The sequence below is a fragment of the Phasianus colchicus genome, chromosome 1 (genome assembly GCF_987193195.1).
Source record: "Phasianus colchicus chromosome 1, bPhaCol1.hap1.1, whole genome shotgun sequence".
Lineage (NCBI taxonomy): Eukaryota > Metazoa > Chordata > Aves > Galliformes > Phasianidae > Phasianus > Phasianus colchicus.
Genome location: NC_143436.1, coordinates 25,151,872 through 25,171,283, shown reverse-complemented (window position 1 = coordinate 25,171,283; position 19,412 = coordinate 25,151,872). Strand labels below are relative to the sequence as shown.

The following is a 19,412-nucleotide window of genomic DNA, read 5'->3' as shown; positions in this document are numbered from 1 at the left end:
AAATACTGTGACTATAATAGTCAGGGTATACTATAATGCATTTATAGATGCTAAAGGCAAAAAACCCTCCACTTTTCTCTGTTTATATCAAAGCAGCAAACTGCCTTATTAAGCAAGGATGGGAGACATTGAGACAGCTAAATAATGGTTTCCACCTGACCAAGTGAAACAACCACCCTTTTTTAAGAAATAGGAATGCTTTGCATCATTATGCATCTGCAGTGTACAGATTATAAAAGAACTACCTATTGTGAAAACACAGACATAGAAAGATGTCATATTTCTTATGAATGTAGTTTGAATTTGAAGTCTTATTTTCATTTCAACTGAGGCTTCAAGATGTCAAAACTTTCATATAAAAAACAATGGAAACTCTACAATATGCAATGCACAAAGATGCAATAAATGAGTTAATTATTATATGTGATACCTTGGGTTTGGTTCTCTTTAAGTTATCAGATGGCACAAATTCAAGTGCTTTAATAAAATCTACCATATCAAAAGTATTAACCTTTCTAATGGAATTTATTATGATTCCCCATGAGATGACCAGATAATTTCATAAGACTTCTTCCCACGATTCCAAACTACTGGCCTTTCTCACTTTTAATTTTTATTTTACACAGGATGGCAGAATGGACACTGCACAGAAAAAATCTCCTGTGGGGAGACTGAAAATTCCCTCCTTCTATTTTTTAACAGTAATGCAACAAGCTTGGAATCCTTTTTCCTTTATTCTATTTACATTACACCGTTTTGAAACTTTCTGAAACAAGCAGGAAAAGCTATGTAGCATCCTAAACAGAAGGTATAAGTGAGGAGCTAGTAAGCATTTTTTCAGATGCTTACTAACACCAGCAGGAGGTCAAATAGATACTCACAGAATGCAAATCTGTTTGTGATATAATGAATAATGCAAATGGACAGTCAAAAGAGAAGCACCCAAAGGTAGTACATTCTCCCTTTCAGAAATGCTACAGCAGTAACAACTGCTACAGACTACCATTTCAGTATCATTTCTTTCACCAACTTTCAAGCTATACATAATTATACAGCTATTTTTTAAATGAGTGTCCAAAAATAATAATTAAAAAAAGAAAAAAATCTCAGAAGATATGAAAACACAGCAGATTATAATTTTAGATTTCCATGTGCTATGAAATAGTAGAGCTTGCTCCATATGTGACTGGCTCAGTTCACAAAGACATCAAATGTTTTCTGCTTAATCCATCTGAACCCACAGAAGCAAATCCCACAGTTACAGCAGAGCAATATGCACTGAACTATAATCTTGAAAAACAAATTTCCAAACTAAGCAAAAAAAATCATTTAGAACAAGACTTAAAAATATACTTAAGAATTAACTCCATAATGTATGAGCAAAATTAAAGAAAAAACAACAAAAAACAACACAGAGCAAGGCATGAATTCCAATCCCCTGTCTTATCCAAGAATGTTTTTTCTGCTCCTAGTTCCCATTCCTTAATTCTGAAAGAAATCTCTGTTCCACTTCAACAATGAATACAGAGGATAAGGTGTTGGTATATGTGTTATATCACCACAATCAAGAGAAAAATCATTTGGTGCTGTGTTCCTCTAAGAATCGGACAAGAAGTCGCACTTATGGATGTTGAAAATGAGTGGTTTAATTTTTTTTATTTTTATTTTTTACTGTATTTTTAAATTTATTTTAAACACAACTTGTCTTATGGAAAGAGCACATTAGATCAGTCTCTCACCTTTAGTAAAGCATGCCATAGGGTTTCAGACAAAATTAGTAAAGTGGGAAACAAGAGAAGTCAGCATAAGAATGTATACAGTGAATGGAAAAAGGGCAGACTAAGAGACATGCATCAAACAAGTCCTACAATGGGAAGCGTGGCAGATGAAGGTTACTAACACTACATGAGTCAGTCTTTTAATTATATTCAGTTATCAGTTCTTTTGTCATCAGTCAAGATCACTTCATTTTAATGCCAGGAATTTTCCAGGAGAGATATTTTCAATAGATACATAAGTACTATTTACTGCACAAAGTGCTCAGTTAAACCCTACAAAATGAGTACAAATAAGGGTATGTACTTTTAACAACGATGTATTTATACTTTAGTGATTACAGAGAAAAATCTGAGATGACAACCATAAGAATGAACAGTTACTTTCCATCAGATTAAAAGACCTGGCTCTTCAGTCTTAGAAAAAGATCAGGAACATATGAAATGACTTAATAAATGTATACATAAGAGCAATTAAAAACTGTCAATAAAATCACTTAGAAGACAGCTTCCTACTACGTGGCTTGAAAATCAGCAGGTTCTGACCCATCAAAAAAATAGGCTTTGAAATAGCCTTGCACTGGGATTAAAAAACCAAACATAAATCAGAAAAATAAACCTGCTCCCACAGTGCCCTAGCTTTTCAAAAAAGACCTCAATCAGCTTTTGAAATAGTAACATAAGAGGTCATTTCCATTTCCTCATGGCTTTACAGCCATGAGGATACATGAAGCAGGATATATTTTGACAGATGAGCATATGAGGTCAATATCAAATTCAACACAATTCCAAAGGGATTATCTTGTTATTTACTTCTTAAAAAGATCTATATCTGGCTATCTGGTAGCTTATTTTGTAGGTTGCTCAGAAGCTACAGTCACTAATACTGCTGACCTGTGGTAACTGATTCTCAAGAAGCCAGAAGATCCCCAAGTATCATATTCCAAGATATCAGGATACAGTTCCTCAGCAGGTACAATTTCCAAGTTTCTCAGTACTCAGTATAGTTAACCAGGCAAACTGCCTGGAAGAATGAGTTCCATGTGGATTTTGTTTAGAGCATTTTACTAAAAAGTACAGGGATCAAGGTGCAAGAGAATGAGAGACAAAAAAACCCAAAACCACCGAGAAAAAAATCCCACTACTTTTCAACATCTCTATTCCATAGATGAAATGAAGCAGTTTTTATACTGATCTGTATTGGTCAGCCAAAAATGCTGTACACAGACTGACACACTACTCATTTCAGCAGGTGTATGGGAATCCAATGTAGACTTTTTTTTCCTTGCTACGCTGTGGAGGATTTTTAGTGCTTATTCTTATTCAGTGTGTATTTTTATTTTATTTTTTAATTTAATCGAGTCTCAAAACATCTGCTATTTGGTATGCAGTGCAGTAGCTTGACCATGAACTTGTATTTAAGAAATTTTTCTGAATGTTTCATTTATATCATGCAAAATTAAGAGAGTCAAAAAAACCGCAAACAAATAAAAAACGATTCCAAGTGGAGCTGTGCACATTGTTCCCCCTGTTACAAAATCTTAGCTGGTAGAGAAAATAAAAGGTCTTTGTCTGGGCAAATGAGATGTGAAATTGTAAAGTGGCTAGATGAAAAGGCAATACATTTCAATGTACTTATATACCTGAAGGCCAAACACCACGTGACTTCAAAGTGCAGTAATCCCCCAGAATCATATTGATTTCACCATCTTATTTTCACTACAAAATGAAAACTGTATTTTACAATAAGGAAGTTTTATACTTATAAAATGTTTAGTTATTAATGCAGGTTCATCACTGACAGATTCTTTAAAGCTCCCTTTGCATAATGATGTGAAGTCATCACAAAACAAATTAAAAATTGAATTAAAATGCATTTACAATCGTTACTGTGACATTATCAATGAAAAGTATTTGCACATTGCCTGATAATCATTGCATATACTACTAATCTTTAGCATTAGTGTATTTTGATACATTGTGTTTTTGCTTTAAAAAACTTTAAAGGGTAAAATTTGTCTGTATCTGACTGTGAAGTTGCAAATATTTTCAGCCCATGTAAGATTGTTTTCCCCCAAAACCTGCAGCCTGTTTAGCAGCTCTATTTAAATTGATCCAGAACAGAATAAAATTTGGATTTGTTACAGCCAGAAAAATGTATCATCTTATTAAAATACAGTTTTGTTTGTACATCACCAGTCAACTTTCAGACTGAAACCTGCCAAAATAGAAATCAAACCCATGTGCATAGCACAGCAAAAAAAAAAAAAAGATAAAAATCAAATCAAATACCCACGAGTGCTGTCAGAATATCACATAATTTGCTTTTTTTTTTTTTTTTTTTTTTAAAAGAGAAAATAAAAAAAAAAGAAAAACGAAAATTTCCCTAGTTGGACATAACCATTCGATTTTGTTCCTCCTTCCATCTTACAGAAAATGAATACATTCTCCTTTGAAGTTACTCCTCCATCTTGAAAATAATAGATTGTACAGTATAGCTGAAAGTAAAAAGCAAGTCATTTTGCCATTTTTGTACTTCTTTCTCTGAAACTTTGTGGGCATTTTACAACAAAATTACATAGAGTTACTGAATGACAATTATTAAACAAGAACATATTTGTTATTACTGAGATTTAGTCAACCTATAACTTAAACACCAGAATTTGTTCTTCCACTAATAACACTCTATGCCAAGTACAAAGGAAGTGACAAAAGAGAATGTTAAAAACAAAACCAAACAAGCAGTCACAATAACCCAGTAACTCACCCGCAAAGCTTCAATTACAAGGTCTCGTGCTTCCAGTTCTCCTTCCATTATACTCAAAAGCATCCGCAACTCCGGCTTGCTCAAGTTATCCACATCAAACTCTCTTTTCTGTAAGAAACAAAATACTGATGAATACACTAAATAAAGGACTGTAGCGACTAATGCAGATCCAAAATACAGATATATCAGCATCCTAATTATGTGTTCCTCTAACATCCATGACTGTCAAAAGTTAAGGCAGCTTTCCTTGTAGGTACAAAATCAGAGTAAGTCGCAGGGAGACCTTCTATTCAAGATGAAGAAATTAAAAGCCCAGTGGTGTGACACTGCTTCAAATCCTCTACTGTTGGAAGAAATTGATAATTCTAAGTCTCCTGAATGATTGGGGTGAAATGTTAAAAAAATAACTTAGTGACAAACATTGCATAGCATCATAAAGGTTGGAAAAGACCTTCAAGATCATCTAGGCCAACCATCAACCATCACCTCATACCCACTAAAACACAGCCCTCAATGCCACACCTGCACATTTTGTCAATACCTCCCGGGATGGTGACTCCAGCACCTCCTGGGACAGCCTGCTCCAATGCCTCACCACTCTTTCTAAGAAGAAATTTTTCCTAATATTCAACCTGAACCTCCCCTGGCACAGCTTGGGGTTATTACCTCTCATCCTACTTCTGTTACATAGGAGAAGAGGCCGATCCCCACATCGACACAGCCTCCTGTCAGGTAGTTGTAGAGAGCAATGAGGTCTCCCCTGAGCCTTCTCCAGCCTCAGCAATCCCAGTTCCCTCAGCTGCTCTCCATAAGCTCCTGTACAACTTCACAGTGACAGAATTGTTTCAGCAGACCTGAAACAGCACACCAGGAGTGAAGGCAAGAGAGAGTGGCAGTCTTTTATAGAGAGGGGCAGAGGGGATGCTAGTATTACCTACAAAACCACAAAGGTAGGAGATGAGTCTGCTCACCAAGCCATACAATGCTAACAGAAAGGACTGCTTAGGGAATTTAGAAAGGCATCATTTTAAGGGAGAGAAAACATTCCACGTGCCAGACTCAGTTGAGCAGCATGATCATTAGCACACTATTCACTGAAAGGGAACAGTGAAGTTCTTGCTATGATGTAGATGTGTCTTCTAGCAAAGCCCTGTGATGCAGACACATATCTGTCTTCAATATGAGATAATCAATTGCCAAATTAGCTGAACTGCTTATCTGGACATACTACCTATTTTCCCTGAAGGATGAAGTCAAATGTAAGAGCTCAGTTACCCTGGCACTTGACTTTCTCTGAGGAAAATCCAATAAAAATTAAAGTACCATTTCTTCTGTCTCAAGGCAAGAGGAGAGCAGAAGAGTTGTTCTTCCCTCAGGTTAGAAGGTCATGGATCATAAGTTTCCTAGAAGCTATAACTATATTAGATTTACTCTGAGTTCCATTTTTTACTTTGCAGTTTAAACAGGTGCAGAAATGGCTTGTGAGAGCCACATGCCAGAATATTAGCCAGTCATATTCAATGTACAGCAAACTAAGCCTCCTCATCTATTTGAACAACATGGGACAACAAAGAGGACCAATGATTTCTATTAATCACAACTATTTCTGGGACATAGCCATCCACTCCAACCAATATTTCTGAACTGAACAATAATTACCTTTTATTTTTCCTACCTGGGTCAGCTATTGCTCTAAACCAAAAGACACCTCTTATCCTACATGTCAACGAATCATTGAAAAATCTGTCTCTGAAGGCTTTTTCATAACCTGTGCTAAAACTTCTCGCAATTCTACACTTAGTTCACAATCTATGGATGTGTATGTGCAAATTTACTTTTAGTAACTAGATCTTGTGCAAGTGGACCGGATTTTGCCTTACAGGCTGCAGCATAGCTCATTCCCAATACTTCTAAACCATTAAATTTAATTCAGTCAGATAGCAGGACCCATTTATGCACCCTTCTTCTATGAACTACTTTATAATGTCTAAAGGCTCAAGGACAGTAACTGATTTATTCATATAGTTTCCCTCTAGAGAGGAAAAACTGCTTCCATTTCTCAACTGGAAAACTGATGCGGAGATATCAAGTACTTTTTCCCAACCACAGAAAGCAGTGTCATACAGTAACAGCCTGACATCTCCATTCAGTGGTTTCCCCTTCTAAAATCTCATTCCCTCATCTGTCAAGAAGAGATGCCCAGCACTTCCAGTAGGCATGGCCAAAGTGAAATTGTGCACAAGAGCAAGAAACATCATCCTACTCTTCTAAGTCAGTAAATCCAGCTTGTCAGGAGGTAAAAGCTCTTTGTCAAAGGACTGATTGTATATCACAGGTGAAACTTTTCATTTCTAAATCTCCTACAAGACATAAATGAAAAAACTCTTCTATTCATTACAAACCAGAGGCACAGTTCAATAGGTGAAGTAACTGTGAGCCTTCCTTTTTTTTTTTTTTTTTTAAACTAAGCATCTGATCAAAGCAATTAAAGTAAATTTTACTCAAGTACATACTTCAAACTAGAGCATAGGAAAAAACATCAACAGGAGTAATTCAGAGTGCTCTCTAGTAATTTAAAGTTAGATAAAAATAAACACAAAAATGCTAATGGAAAGACATATCAGTCTCAATTCCCATATTTTTCATTTTGGAAACTTGAAATAAGAACGAGCAAAACCACTTCATAAATGAACAGCTCTAGTAGATCAGACTAAAAGCCCACTTAGTCTGTTTTCAAAAGCAGCCAATAATGGCTGCCTCGAAATCACTACCAGAACAGGACAAGCACATAATGATGCTTCCCAGAAACACTCTCCCAGCCACCAGCAGTTTTCAGCTTATGCACTTTCTGAGCTATAAATCACAATTCTGCATGTAGTAGTCCTTGATGGACATACTTCACATCAATCTGCCCCTTTGTGTAATTTTAGAATCCATAACATTCTGTGACTCAACTATACATTGTGTGAAGAATCATGACCTCTCAGTCTGCCCCATTAGCTACTTTTGTTTGGTGTGTTCCAAAGTATTAGGCATACTATGAAATAGAACTATGCTTCCTCAAAGACATCTTCTGGGGACCAAGCATAGCAAGCTTGCTTGAAGTTCTCATCCAGACAAAGAATTGCTGGCCTAACTTTTAGTGAAAATTGTTGTTTAGTCCCAGAAAAATAATCTCCCTAACATCTTCCAGTGGAGCAGTAGCTCTTCCATCTCCAGAAAATAAGACTCCATTAGTAGCACATGGCTTATGTGTCACCTGGGTTTTGCTACAATAGGTCTGGTAGAGTGCCAAGCTGTAACAATTTCACCAACGATTTAAGAACTATGTAACCAAGCCATCCTCTACATCGGTTTTACAACACAGATATATGAATATGTTGCCCCTGGGTGAAATTCGGCATACGCTACTAGAACACAGAAGGTATTTTTTTTTCACTCCTTCTTTTGGATTTTAAAGTGTCTGGTTTATTTGATTTATAAAGTAACTGAATAAGACTGTCTCAAAAACTTCATGTTATTTTTCAGACCAGCTTTGTAAGGGGTTTGTGTTGTCTGGAAGCAAGTACACTGACAATAGAGAAAACAGCTAATTAGCAAAAACTCATTCAAATTCCTACATATGCACCACAAACAAACAAACAAATAAATATTTTGCATATATATATATATATAGGCAAAATGGTGACCTGCACTGCCCCAAGATAAAAATGAGCTCTACTTTGAGCAAAGAAAATGACAAAAACAATTTCCAAACAAGAGAAAGCTGAGACAGGACAGCAGCGATTAACCTGGACAAGCGTTTCCCCCCCCCCCAGATCACCTTAGGAAAAAGAGGAAAGAGGATGGAGTAGGAAGGTTACCACGAGGCAAAGGAACAGGCAAAGAAGAGACTCTCCCACACTGGTGGCTATTCAGAGGAGAGACGACAAAAGCCTTTAGGATAAAGTTTGTCCCCATCACCTCCCAAGAAAACAACAAAATTTCTTGTGATAGATTGGCAGTACCAATAGTTTGGTTTTGCTGATCTAGCCCAGTCAATACTACTGGTGGTCGTAGGAGCAAAGAGTGTCATTGACTACACTACCACAGCAGCTGTTAGAAACTCCAGCACCTTCATAAGTCTAGATAGGTCAAGCAGGAAAGCCACAGCTGTGTAGAAAGAAGGTTAACTGTGGATTAATCAGAGGTGACCACAGAAAACAACCTCCTTCCTGCTCAGAAAGCAGCTAGATGGCCTACTTAAAGACAGAGCTGGCTGACAACCCAGGACCTGGGAAAGAAACCTGTGAAGCACAATTAAGAGCTAAGGTGGAAAGACAGGATGGGAAGAGAAGTTTTTAAAAAGGTCTATAGGGAAACACAGGAAGAGTCCTTTCAGAAGAGAAGGGAAAGGTACAAATCTACATTTGTTACATACTTTATATGGAGCTCCATTAAATACACACAATAATCCTCTTGAGGATTCACAGAGTAGACTTCCAAGATGAGCTTTTAAAATAAAAGGATGTGATATTAGTTATTAGTTGAACAATGTAAACTTTTAATATCACGCTGGCCCACAGCAGTCAGGTCCATGATATAAATGCACCAGGGAAACATAATCCTGATTCACGTACTTGACAACCATGTCCAGGTAGAACTCATCTGAACAAAGATAAGCATGTTACAACTAATACTATTTTGTTCCTTGTACATCAGTATCTGGTGCAATCTGAGGTATCAGAGAGACCTTTTGGAGGCAGGTAGGTATGATACAGAATCACCCATGCCATTTGGATGGGTAGCCAGCTGTGATACCACAGAATGCTGCATGTGGACTGCTAATGGCAGCCCTGAGGACAGGACAGAGACCTAAAGGAAGACTGAAGGCAGTGTGTGAATGAGGTGAATAATCTCCTGCTGTATGCAACAGAAACCCGATCGGCCCAGTCAAAATAGCCAAGAAAGCTATTCAGCTAACCATCCAGCAGAAAACTACTTGCTTGAGGCTCCACTTGAGGTATTGGTTGGATTTCCACTCATTGTAATATGATAATTAACACTGTGCATATATGAAAACACATTTAAGTGCCTTGAATCCCACTAATACTTCCAAGAGTCACCAGCCTATTCACTTCACTTAAAACCAGAGAAATTCATAAATCTGCTTCCAAAACAGATCATTCCTTGTAACCACTTCATTCTTTCCAACAAGTATAAAAGAAATTTTCAAGACCTAGCGCAGCATTAATGTGGGTACACGTGCAAATGAGTCCCAATTCTTTCCTAATAAAGCAAACTCTGCAAGAAGAAAAAAGAAAATAAGTGGCTATAATATCCTCACAGTGTCCATGGATAGTTCAGAGAATACATGATGTATTGTTTTTGGCTATGCAAGATCTCTTCTTTAGGCTGAAACTAGAGAATGAATTTGACATCATGCTTGTACGGAAGTTATATTATGTAAGAATACATGTCCAGTTCTTACCATACTCAGGACAAACTCAAGAAATAGGACGTGACCAACAGAAAGGTTAACGTCCAGAACCTTAGATACAGTTTCATACAATCTTACCTAAGAGACCATGAGAGAACTTGACATGCATTTAATTATCCCCACCCATTAGTTCAATGACTTATTGAATTGATCACCACTAAAGTTACCTATTTATTCTGCTCCTCTCTTCTCCAAGAACAGCATTTTTGCTTTCTGTTTTTTTTTTTTTTTTTTCTTAAAGGTTTTCCTTAAAAGGCAGGGGGGTGGTTTTGTTTAGCAGGTATGGATTTTTGTTTTTGCTCAGACTAACTGCAAAACTTTTTAACAGCTCTGGCATTAAGCATAAATAAACCTCAGAACTGAGAAATGTATTCTGGAAACCAAAAAACAGCCCACAGCTCCTCCAAAATTAGTAAGACACTGACCTTTACACATACCCAGATATTCTCACAGCTGTTAAAACACGTTCGCAAACTATGAACAGCGCAAAGGCACTAAGGTATCTTTGATTTCAGGTTAAGTCAGGTATCTACGTATTTTTTTTCATAGATCTAGGCTTACATCAGCCCTTCTGTGACCATGTTTAAAACTGTTACTTAAGCTTAACAGGGAATTCCTATTCTGAAAGTCACTTTCAAGTAAGCCACTTCTAAGGCAAATAGTATGATTTGATCTAAATACTGGTACACACTCTTGAAGTTCTCTTCAGAGCTACTTGCAAGCCTTTCAGAATTTGATATCTTACCTTGTCCTTCTTAAGACTAAGAAACAATGCCCAGGAAACCTTTACTTCACACACCAAGGAAGGCAGTACCTTTAGGCCTACTGACTTCTTCCAGTTTACATATGCAATGATGACACAGGGAGGAGTGGGTGCAGAGGCAGACCTCCCACTGTTGTTTTCCTATATTGAGGTCTTTCTTTCCCCTTTCAGCTTCATTTCCATCTCTATTCCCATCTTGCTATACAAACTTTGAGGCCACAGCAAGGCCTCTCTCTCCCACACTTACACAAACATCAAAGCAGCTGGGAAAAGAACAGGATATGTTACATCCTGAAGACTTGTCCCTCCTCACCATTTTCACACACCAGGCTCACTGTGCTGCCCCTGTGCATTTCTCTCTTAATGAGTGCAACCTGTTCTCATTTGGAAGAGAAAGGACCCTCCCAACAAGTGAAGGGAGGACAGCCATGGAAGATGTCCATGGAGGATGCAAAGGGATGTAGGTTGGGCTGAGAGAGAAAGGGAAGACAGCAGGTTGGGTAGCAAGGCTTGGAGCATATCCCTGCACCATGAATCAAGAGCAGACACTCATTACATAGGAGACACAGAGTAGCAGCAGGACAAAACCAAACAACTGTGATGTCTTTGCATCGCACCTACATGTTGGAACGCCACAACAGTATTATGCATCTGACTAGATGAAAGTAACTTCTTTGAACATTAGCATTATGCTGAGAACTTGTATTCAGATGAGGATCGTGGTAGTTAATTAAAGTCCTTTTGCAAGTGACTATTTTCCAAGATGTATAGTCTCTAATAAGAGATACAGGCTTTGCTTTTCAAGGGTTATGATCTCATTTTCTGCTACATGTAGTATTTCTCAGATAAGAATCTTCACAACTTATTTGTGTCAGTCTGTGTAACTGATGTGACCAAATCACTATTCAGCATATCACTGTATTGACCAGAATGGCAATTCTACTACAACATTTGATGTTCTTACAGATAAACAGATAACGAATACAAGCTACATTTAAAAACTTACTAAATGTCACTATAAAGTGCCATGGAATTTCTCTCCACTTACTTTGTTTAGTCATCAAGTTTTAATCCACTTAACAGTGGACGGTTGACAGTTTTTTCGTTTTTTTTTTTTTCCTGTAGCACAACTTTTTATACTGTTATTTGATCCATAGCAAACCAGACTGATCTTTTCAAGTATGTACACATCATTCTCAATGAAATTTTGACAGATGAAGATAGGAAATAATCCCTACTCGCTTCAGAGAATCAAGATATCGTTCCACCTATATGCTGTATGTGTACAGAGCCACCAGAAAGGTATCCTTTTGGAGAAAAATACCTTTTGTGTGTTTGATCTCTGGTCAAGAAAAGTCAGAAGTAGAGATTTTACTGGATAATGTTAACAAACTATAAGAAATAGCAGGCTTTTCGTGCTATTTGTTAAACATCTACCAAAAAAACATCTATAATGTGTGACAAGCTGGCTCTCTACATGTAGTGGGTAGCATTCAATATTTCAACAAGACAACTGTCAAATTGAATTATTTCTTGCTATTACATAATCATTTTTTGGTAGACAGTACGCTGATGGAAGCAATTCAAAGATGTCTTGAAATACACACTCATGCTTTCCTGAACTCTAGTCCAAATTGCCCCAACACGGTTTCACTGGCTCAGGCAATCATGCTGCACGGGTATTGAAAAGGATAAGACCATGCCATTTTACCTTGTCATCCTTTCCACAACAAAACCACCAATATTTTGTGAGAGATAACTGGGAACTCAGAAAGATAAGGCTATCAGGCTTACTCCTGAACATAACACTATAGAACAGCCTGGGGCTTTACAGTCACTTTCTCTAGGGAGGGAAAGAAAAAAGATCTCACATCTTCCATATTTGATCCTTTTCTACAATGGTTCTAGGAACAGCAAAATAAACAAGTAGTTTTGTTTTCTTTTTCCCAGTGATGTTCCTGATAGCTTATCTGCTGGTGTACCAAAACACAGGAGTAACAGCATTTAGTATGAAAACACCCTACTGTACATTTACTGCTTACACTGTATAATTTGCATATTAATAATTACTATTAAAAACACTGTTCCTACCATTTTCCATTGCATCGTTAGTACAATCAGCATTCTGAGAACTCAACCTAAAACTGTACAGAGTTTTGCATGACTTACAATATTGTCACCTGGATGCTTACTGTCACCCTAACAAGTAAGCAAGATGATTCATAATTCTATATCTTGAATATAAAGGCAGAAAATAAAGAGACTCATACTAACTCTTCAACAGGAACATCAGACTATTGTACAAATATTTCTGAAATCTTTCCATTGCACAGAGGTTTTACTTTCGTATACAAAAACTAGAATGAAATTGACAACTGAATGTCTATAATACCAAGAAAATACAAGATGAAAAGAAATATTAAAGGACTGAATGCAAATTAAAAGTCCTTTTAAAAATATGTTATTGCTGCTTAAGTACAGCTTCTACTTTAATTACAGAGCAACTTTCCAGTACAAGTTACTTTCCAGTTTCTGCAGATTTAGACGAATATTTTAAAAGCAATGTGGTGTAGAGCTATCAGTCCTACATGACAACGAGCACCAACCTGCATGACCAGCACATGCAGTGCTGCCCAACAGGGCAGTGTTGGAATACTGCTTCATTATGAGCTACTGAGTTCTTCAAACTCAGAAAAAAAATAAAGGGAGTAATAATACGAAACACTGAAGAATTCAGCATAAATATTTTTTACTCAAAGCCAAGGCTTAGAAGTTTAATATTTTGCTTTTATGAACTGTTACCTTAATATTTTCTTTCATGTCACAGTTCTGCCATTGTTTCAGAAGAGCAATATTATTCATTTTGTAAGGCTTTCCTTCCCTCTTTTTTTTTTTTTAATATATTTTTTATTTTCTTATTTAAGTAAAACTCAGTTTCTACAACAGGGCAGAAGTTAATCTTCCTTGTGTGCATTAACGGTGCAGTCAGAACACGGTTGCAGGTAAGATTTGTGCCTGCTTGAAAGCGGATAAATAAATAAATAAGCCGTCAGCATCTTCAATCCCACGGAAGCCGGTGCCATCCTTCCTTCTGGCGTTACTCCCTTCAGCAACGATCCAACCTCAAAAGCGTACCTCAACGTTTTTAGCACCCCGAACTCGGCATTTCGTTACACGGAGAGGCGCTCAGGGGCTGCTCTCGGACCGCCCCGGCTCTCGCACAGCCGCTCCCGGTCGATCCCCAGCCCCGCCGGACCGGCCAGCACCGCGCTGCCCGCCGGGCGCTGGGGGGTAGGGGAGAGCTGAGGGGAGAAGCTCTGCTCTCCCGCCACAGAATAGGCGACGAGCCGGACAAAGGACGGCAAAGGCGGGCAGAGGGAGTCAGCCCGCATTCGGCCGTAGCCGCGCCCGCCTCGCACAGCGCCTCGCACAGCCGGCTGCTCGGGAGCAGGGAGCCCGACGGCCCCTCCGCGCAGCCCCGCCGCCCAGGGCCCCTCGCAGCCCGCGGACGGGAGGGAAAGGGGCGCTGCCCCGGCGTCCCTCATCCGCGTAGGGACGAACGAGAGAGGACCGGGGGAAAGGAGACAGCGAGCTCCTGCGGGTGAGGATTCAGATGAGCGCTTTCCCAGCCCCGAGCTGCGAGCTCCGGGCGCTGTCACCAGCTCCGCTCCGGGAAAGGGACCGGAGCAGCCCCGCCGCGCCGCCCAGCCCGCGCCCTCCCCGCCCCGAGCCCCTCAGCCGGGCGGGCAGCGGGAAGGAACAATGGGGCAGCCCCCGAGGAAAGCGGACGGGGAAAGAGGGGACCCCGAGCTCGCCCCTCTTCTCCCCCGGGGCGGGACGGAGCTGCCCGCCGCAGCCGAGCCCCGTCCCGCCCCGGGGGAAAAGGAGGGCGGAGGGACGGAGCGGGGGAGGCAGGTCTCCGGGCGCCGTTCCGCTCCGTCCCATCCCCACCGCAGCCCTCCTGGCCCCGCTCGGGTCCGACCCCCCGGCCCGGTTACCGCTGCCGTAGCCGCCGAGTCCTCCTGTGCGCCGGAGCCCGGCTCGCCGCTCGCGCCCTCCGTCGCCATCTTCCCGCTGTAACGGCTCCGGAGCGGAGCGCGGCGCGGAGCCGAGTGGCAGCCGCCGCCGCCCGGCGCTTAACCCCCTCCCCGCCGGCACCGGGCCCACCGGCGGCTCGGAGCTTAACCCCTACGGCGCCGCGCCAACGCCGCGCCGCCGGCCGAGGCGAGCGAGTCCCGGCGTTGGGCCACCGGGCGGTCGGGTTTCCCCTCCTCCCCTCCGCCCCCCGCCATCAGGCGGCCCGCAGCCAGGCGGAGGCGGGGGAGCGGGACCCCGCCGCGGGCCGCCCGCCCGCCATGGTGGCTGAGGGGAGTGCCCCTGGCACGGCGCGGCCCGCAGGCACCGCTCTGCTCCCTGCCCGCCTCCGTGGCTCGGGAGAACGGAGAGAAAGGATAGAGGAGAAGAAGCAAAGAGCTTGTGCGGTGTGGGCTCGGCTCACCTGCCCGGTTAGAGCCGGGCGAAGTCTTGGAAGGAAAGGTGCCTCTCTCTGTCTGGGGGTGCTGACAGGGGTGTGTCAGAAGGAGCACCTCTCCTGTCACCTCCCTGTGGAGGACCGGGAGGACGCTGCTGTAGCTGCTCCTTGTTTACTGACATGTTTACGTGCCGAAGTGGCTTCTAGCCTGAAAGGGTGCGCTTTCATGAAGGCCTACCGCAGGGGGCCAGGTTAAAGCCTCCGCATGCAGCCCTAAAGCTCACCTTAGACTGAGGCTGCCCTTTGCCATTCCAGACCACGACCTCCTTGCTCAAAACCTGTTTTAATCTCTCCAGAGGAAACCACTACCACACAGGTGGTTTGCCCCTCAGAGAACATGCTGCTCCGCCTGCCTCGAGGCCTCACCTCTGTGCTTTTCCCTTACAGTGAGAACCCACTTGGTAAACTATAGATCAGCCTGAATGAACTCTCTTCCAGAACCAACATAATCAGTGACAAGCAAAATCTGGGACCTGTTTGTTCTGCAGCCACGTGTGACTTCCGCATAGAACACAAATAAACACACAGAGCCTTGCAGGTCTCCTCTAATAGGGCTGCCTCACTTGTAGGTTTATACTGAATTCCCTTGGCACCACAACCAGACAAATGGACCAATGCCTTCCCTTGATAATAGACAGCAAATGTTCTTCTAAGCATGCTTTACCTAAGGATATGAGTGAGAACATACATGAACTTTCCCCTCTGCACGCCCAAAATGGGAACCAATTAACCATTAGGGGAATAAACAACAGTAATATAAACACAGTCTGAACAGAGCAGAATTCAGTGTGCAGAGTCCATTACAGAGCACAAAAACTCCAGTCAAACAGATGTATCCTAGGTTGAGGGTTGATTTTTTGGTATATTTTTTTTCCCTAAAAATCATCTAGCTCCCCACCTACTCAAGTTTTACATTTTTTATGGCTGTATTGTGTGCTCATATCCTTTCCACTGCTGAAGCAGAGAAACTCCATTGATGTCAGAGCCCAAACCTACTTATTTTTCTCAGTTCCCAGAACTCTAATACCACTTAATTGGTTTTGTGACATAATGTCTCTTGCTTACTTTAGTGAAAGCAAAGTACCTTAATTATTATTTATATACAATTCTAACAGTATGTGGTTCTTTGCCATTGAGAAACTCATTGAAAAGTCACAGGTATCATCATACTTACTTTTCTCCAAAGTGCTTTTAAACAGTGAAGTTTTTTAACTGTTTTGAGAAGATGTTTTCTCTTACTGAATATTGTCTACCATTATCAATGTCCATATTTCCCCATTGTTTAACTTGCATTGGAATCAACTGCTCACCATCACAGTTACCTAAGTGTTTTTCTATCAGAGCTGGTACAAAATATTCACACAACGTTCTGTGTAAGTTTTATTTTTCAACTCCATCTGCATCACAGCAGTGATGTAGCAAAGGCTGCACCATTTATCTCTTGCCCTGCTGACATCATAAACTCTGGTTTAGCCGATATTTCATCAATTACAGTGTACATTTATCAAAATAACAATGAATATCAGGTTAATCATACTTTACCATCTCAAGCTCGAAAACTGATCTCTCTTTCTTCATCTGAAGATAAATTTAGAAATGATTTCTGAGAGAAAAGGGGGAGGATGGCTCAGATCTCAGCCAACAAAAATTAATGGGATAGATGGACCAGCATCACTTCAACTTCAAGCCCGCCCCCAGACAACTAATATCTAGCACATCATCTAAGTGTTGGAAATTGACCTACTGTTGTGCTCGAAAAGATGACAGGTGTGCTTTTGAAGGGGAATGATCAAGATTTCTTCTTTACACCACTAAATTAATCATCACATCATTTTGAAAATATTGTTTTTTTGTAACTGTATGAGCCTCTACCAAGTGCCTGTGTTTCTTAACATTTTTCCCTAATGACAGCAACAAGACTTACTGGTGGCAGGAGAGCACTGAAATCCGTATTGGATATTACCAGTCACTACTGGGAGTAAGTTCTCATACTACATAGCAATGGTTTCTGCATCAGTGGTAGCAGTAGGGCCCAAAAGTATTTGAGATTTTGCTGCTCGAAGAACACCTTTGGGCTTGTGACTAGCTCTTAAGTAGGAAATGTTTATTCTTTGATTGTTAGTGCTGCATCACTGAACAAGGTATTACCTCTTTTCTGGTTTCTCTGTTTATGCTACTTGCTCTACACCTTCAGTAATAGAGCACCTGCACACATAACACATGAATTCAGAGAGGGACATCTTGGCTGTTGCTTCTCCCATAGTGCACTGTCATTGCTCTGCCTGTGCTATGCAAAGTAAAACATCTTCTTAATGCAAGGCCGAACCAGAGCCTTGCTAGCAGGAGAAACTGTGAGTGCTTTTACAGATAATTTTATCACTACCATAAGGCAAATGAGTTGCTTTGTTCAGAGGAAGGTGTTCATTATTTTACTACTAGTTTACGGCTGGCAAACTGAAAGTAGTTTACTTTCTGCTCCAGTTTTACTAATGTTGAGTGATAGAAAGGATAGGCCAAGCCTAGGAGTAGGCATTACAGCTGTGCTTTAAATGTGTTCCTCTCCTATGATTAGAGAGCTGGCACACAAAGGTGGGAAGTCCACAGCTCACAGGATGCAGCTGCTGTGCTGAACACTGCTCATTCCCTCCATTAGCACGTGTCTGCTGTGATAGAAAATGCATGCCTTGGCTGTACATTGGCAGGGAAGCAAACTGCTATGAATCTAAATCATGCAGTGTATCGAGGCATTACTACAATGCTATTAACCATACTCATGTAACGACGGCAACAACAACAAAGTAAAATGGTATTTTATTCACACATTCTCCCCAAAATAGACTTGTACCTAAATTTAAAGCAAGCAGGAAATGTTGATCCCCCAAATACCTCAGTAATAATTACACAATCTTTACAAAGGTCAGCCTAGTGCCAACTCAAGGCATTTCTGATTCACACTCATTTAGGAAACGTCAGGTTGAGCTAAACAGCATCATTCAGGTGCTGGACTGATCACTGCTTTAGGGAGCTTTGGTCCTGGAGACCTGCAAATATTGCAGAATACAGATAGCTGAATTGTTTCCATGGGTTTTGTGAATCATGCGTTACTTTCTCTGGAAGATGGTACTCTATTGTCTGGGTGAAATTCAATAGAAGGAGAATCAATATTCTAGAAGGCATGTTGGCTGTTTTCTGAGGTTGCTAAACTAACATCAGAAAGGAAGGTGAAAAAGAGATAAAAATCAACCTGTTGAGAATGAAGCAGAATCTCCAGTGAGCATCAGGAGAAGAGAAGCTCTAATTGGCTATGCACAAAGAGCACAGCTAATAAGTAAAAAAGTATTGGAATTGTTGATTTATGAACATAAATTCAACAGTGCTGCAGATTACTGTAAGTTAGTGAAGTGATTCACATGACTGGAATGTTGAAAACTGGCTGCAATCTGCTTAGAAAGGCACAAGTGGATGAAAATGGAAAAAGCTCTATCAAAATGATGTTCTGTGTGTCAACATTGCTGACATCTCAGAAAAGGATATTTGAATGTTTATGAATAATATTTTAATATTTAAAGCATAAATTGAGTATTAGTGTCTACTGTAAACTTCACATCATACTGCAGGAGCAAGCTACAAGATTTTAAAGTATCTTTCACATAGGAAAACTGCTATCACTGAGGTTTCACCTTGACTGACATCATTCTGCAATAGTGAATCTTGTGAATGCCCAAAAATGACAGGTGACAATTAAAGAAGTTTACTTTAATAAGGAGAATTCTGAATGAGACCTCATTTTAACACATGGAAAGGGAAAGCTAGATCCAGCTGGAATCCAAAATTTGAGAGTTTGGCATGCCTAACTTTTAGGAATTTGAGCCCAGAATGGAATCTGAAAACTAAAAACGGACGCAGTCTGTGAAACAACATTTATTTTAGAGTAGGTTTTGCAGTCTGTATTATGCAAAAAGGAGAGATCACACACTGATCTTCCTGAAACTTCAATCTATAAGCTTTTATTCTATCAATATAGTTCAAGTCTATGCTGTAGTGTCTGAAATAGTTGGGTATTTGTTAGCTTTGCAGCTGTCTCGCTATTGGAAATG

General features: G+C 40.4%; 1 protein-coding gene across 1 annotated transcript in view; it reads right to left on the bottom strand.

The window, feature by feature from the left end:
• Positions 1-15,154, bottom strand: part of CTTNBP2 (cortactin binding protein 2) — an 80,956-nt gene extending 65,802 nt beyond the window's left edge. Inside the window, exons 1-2 of the mRNA XM_031615368.2 lie at positions 14,783-15,154; positions 4,543-4,650 (exon numbers count right to left, since the gene is read on the bottom strand). Coding sequence (XP_031471228.2) covers positions 4,543-4,650; positions 14,783-14,851 — 177 coding nt within the window. The 5' untranslated portion in view covers positions 14,852-15,154. The remainder of the gene's footprint in view (positions 1-4,542; positions 4,651-14,782) is intronic.
• Positions 15,155-19,412: the final 4,258 nt, after the last annotated feature.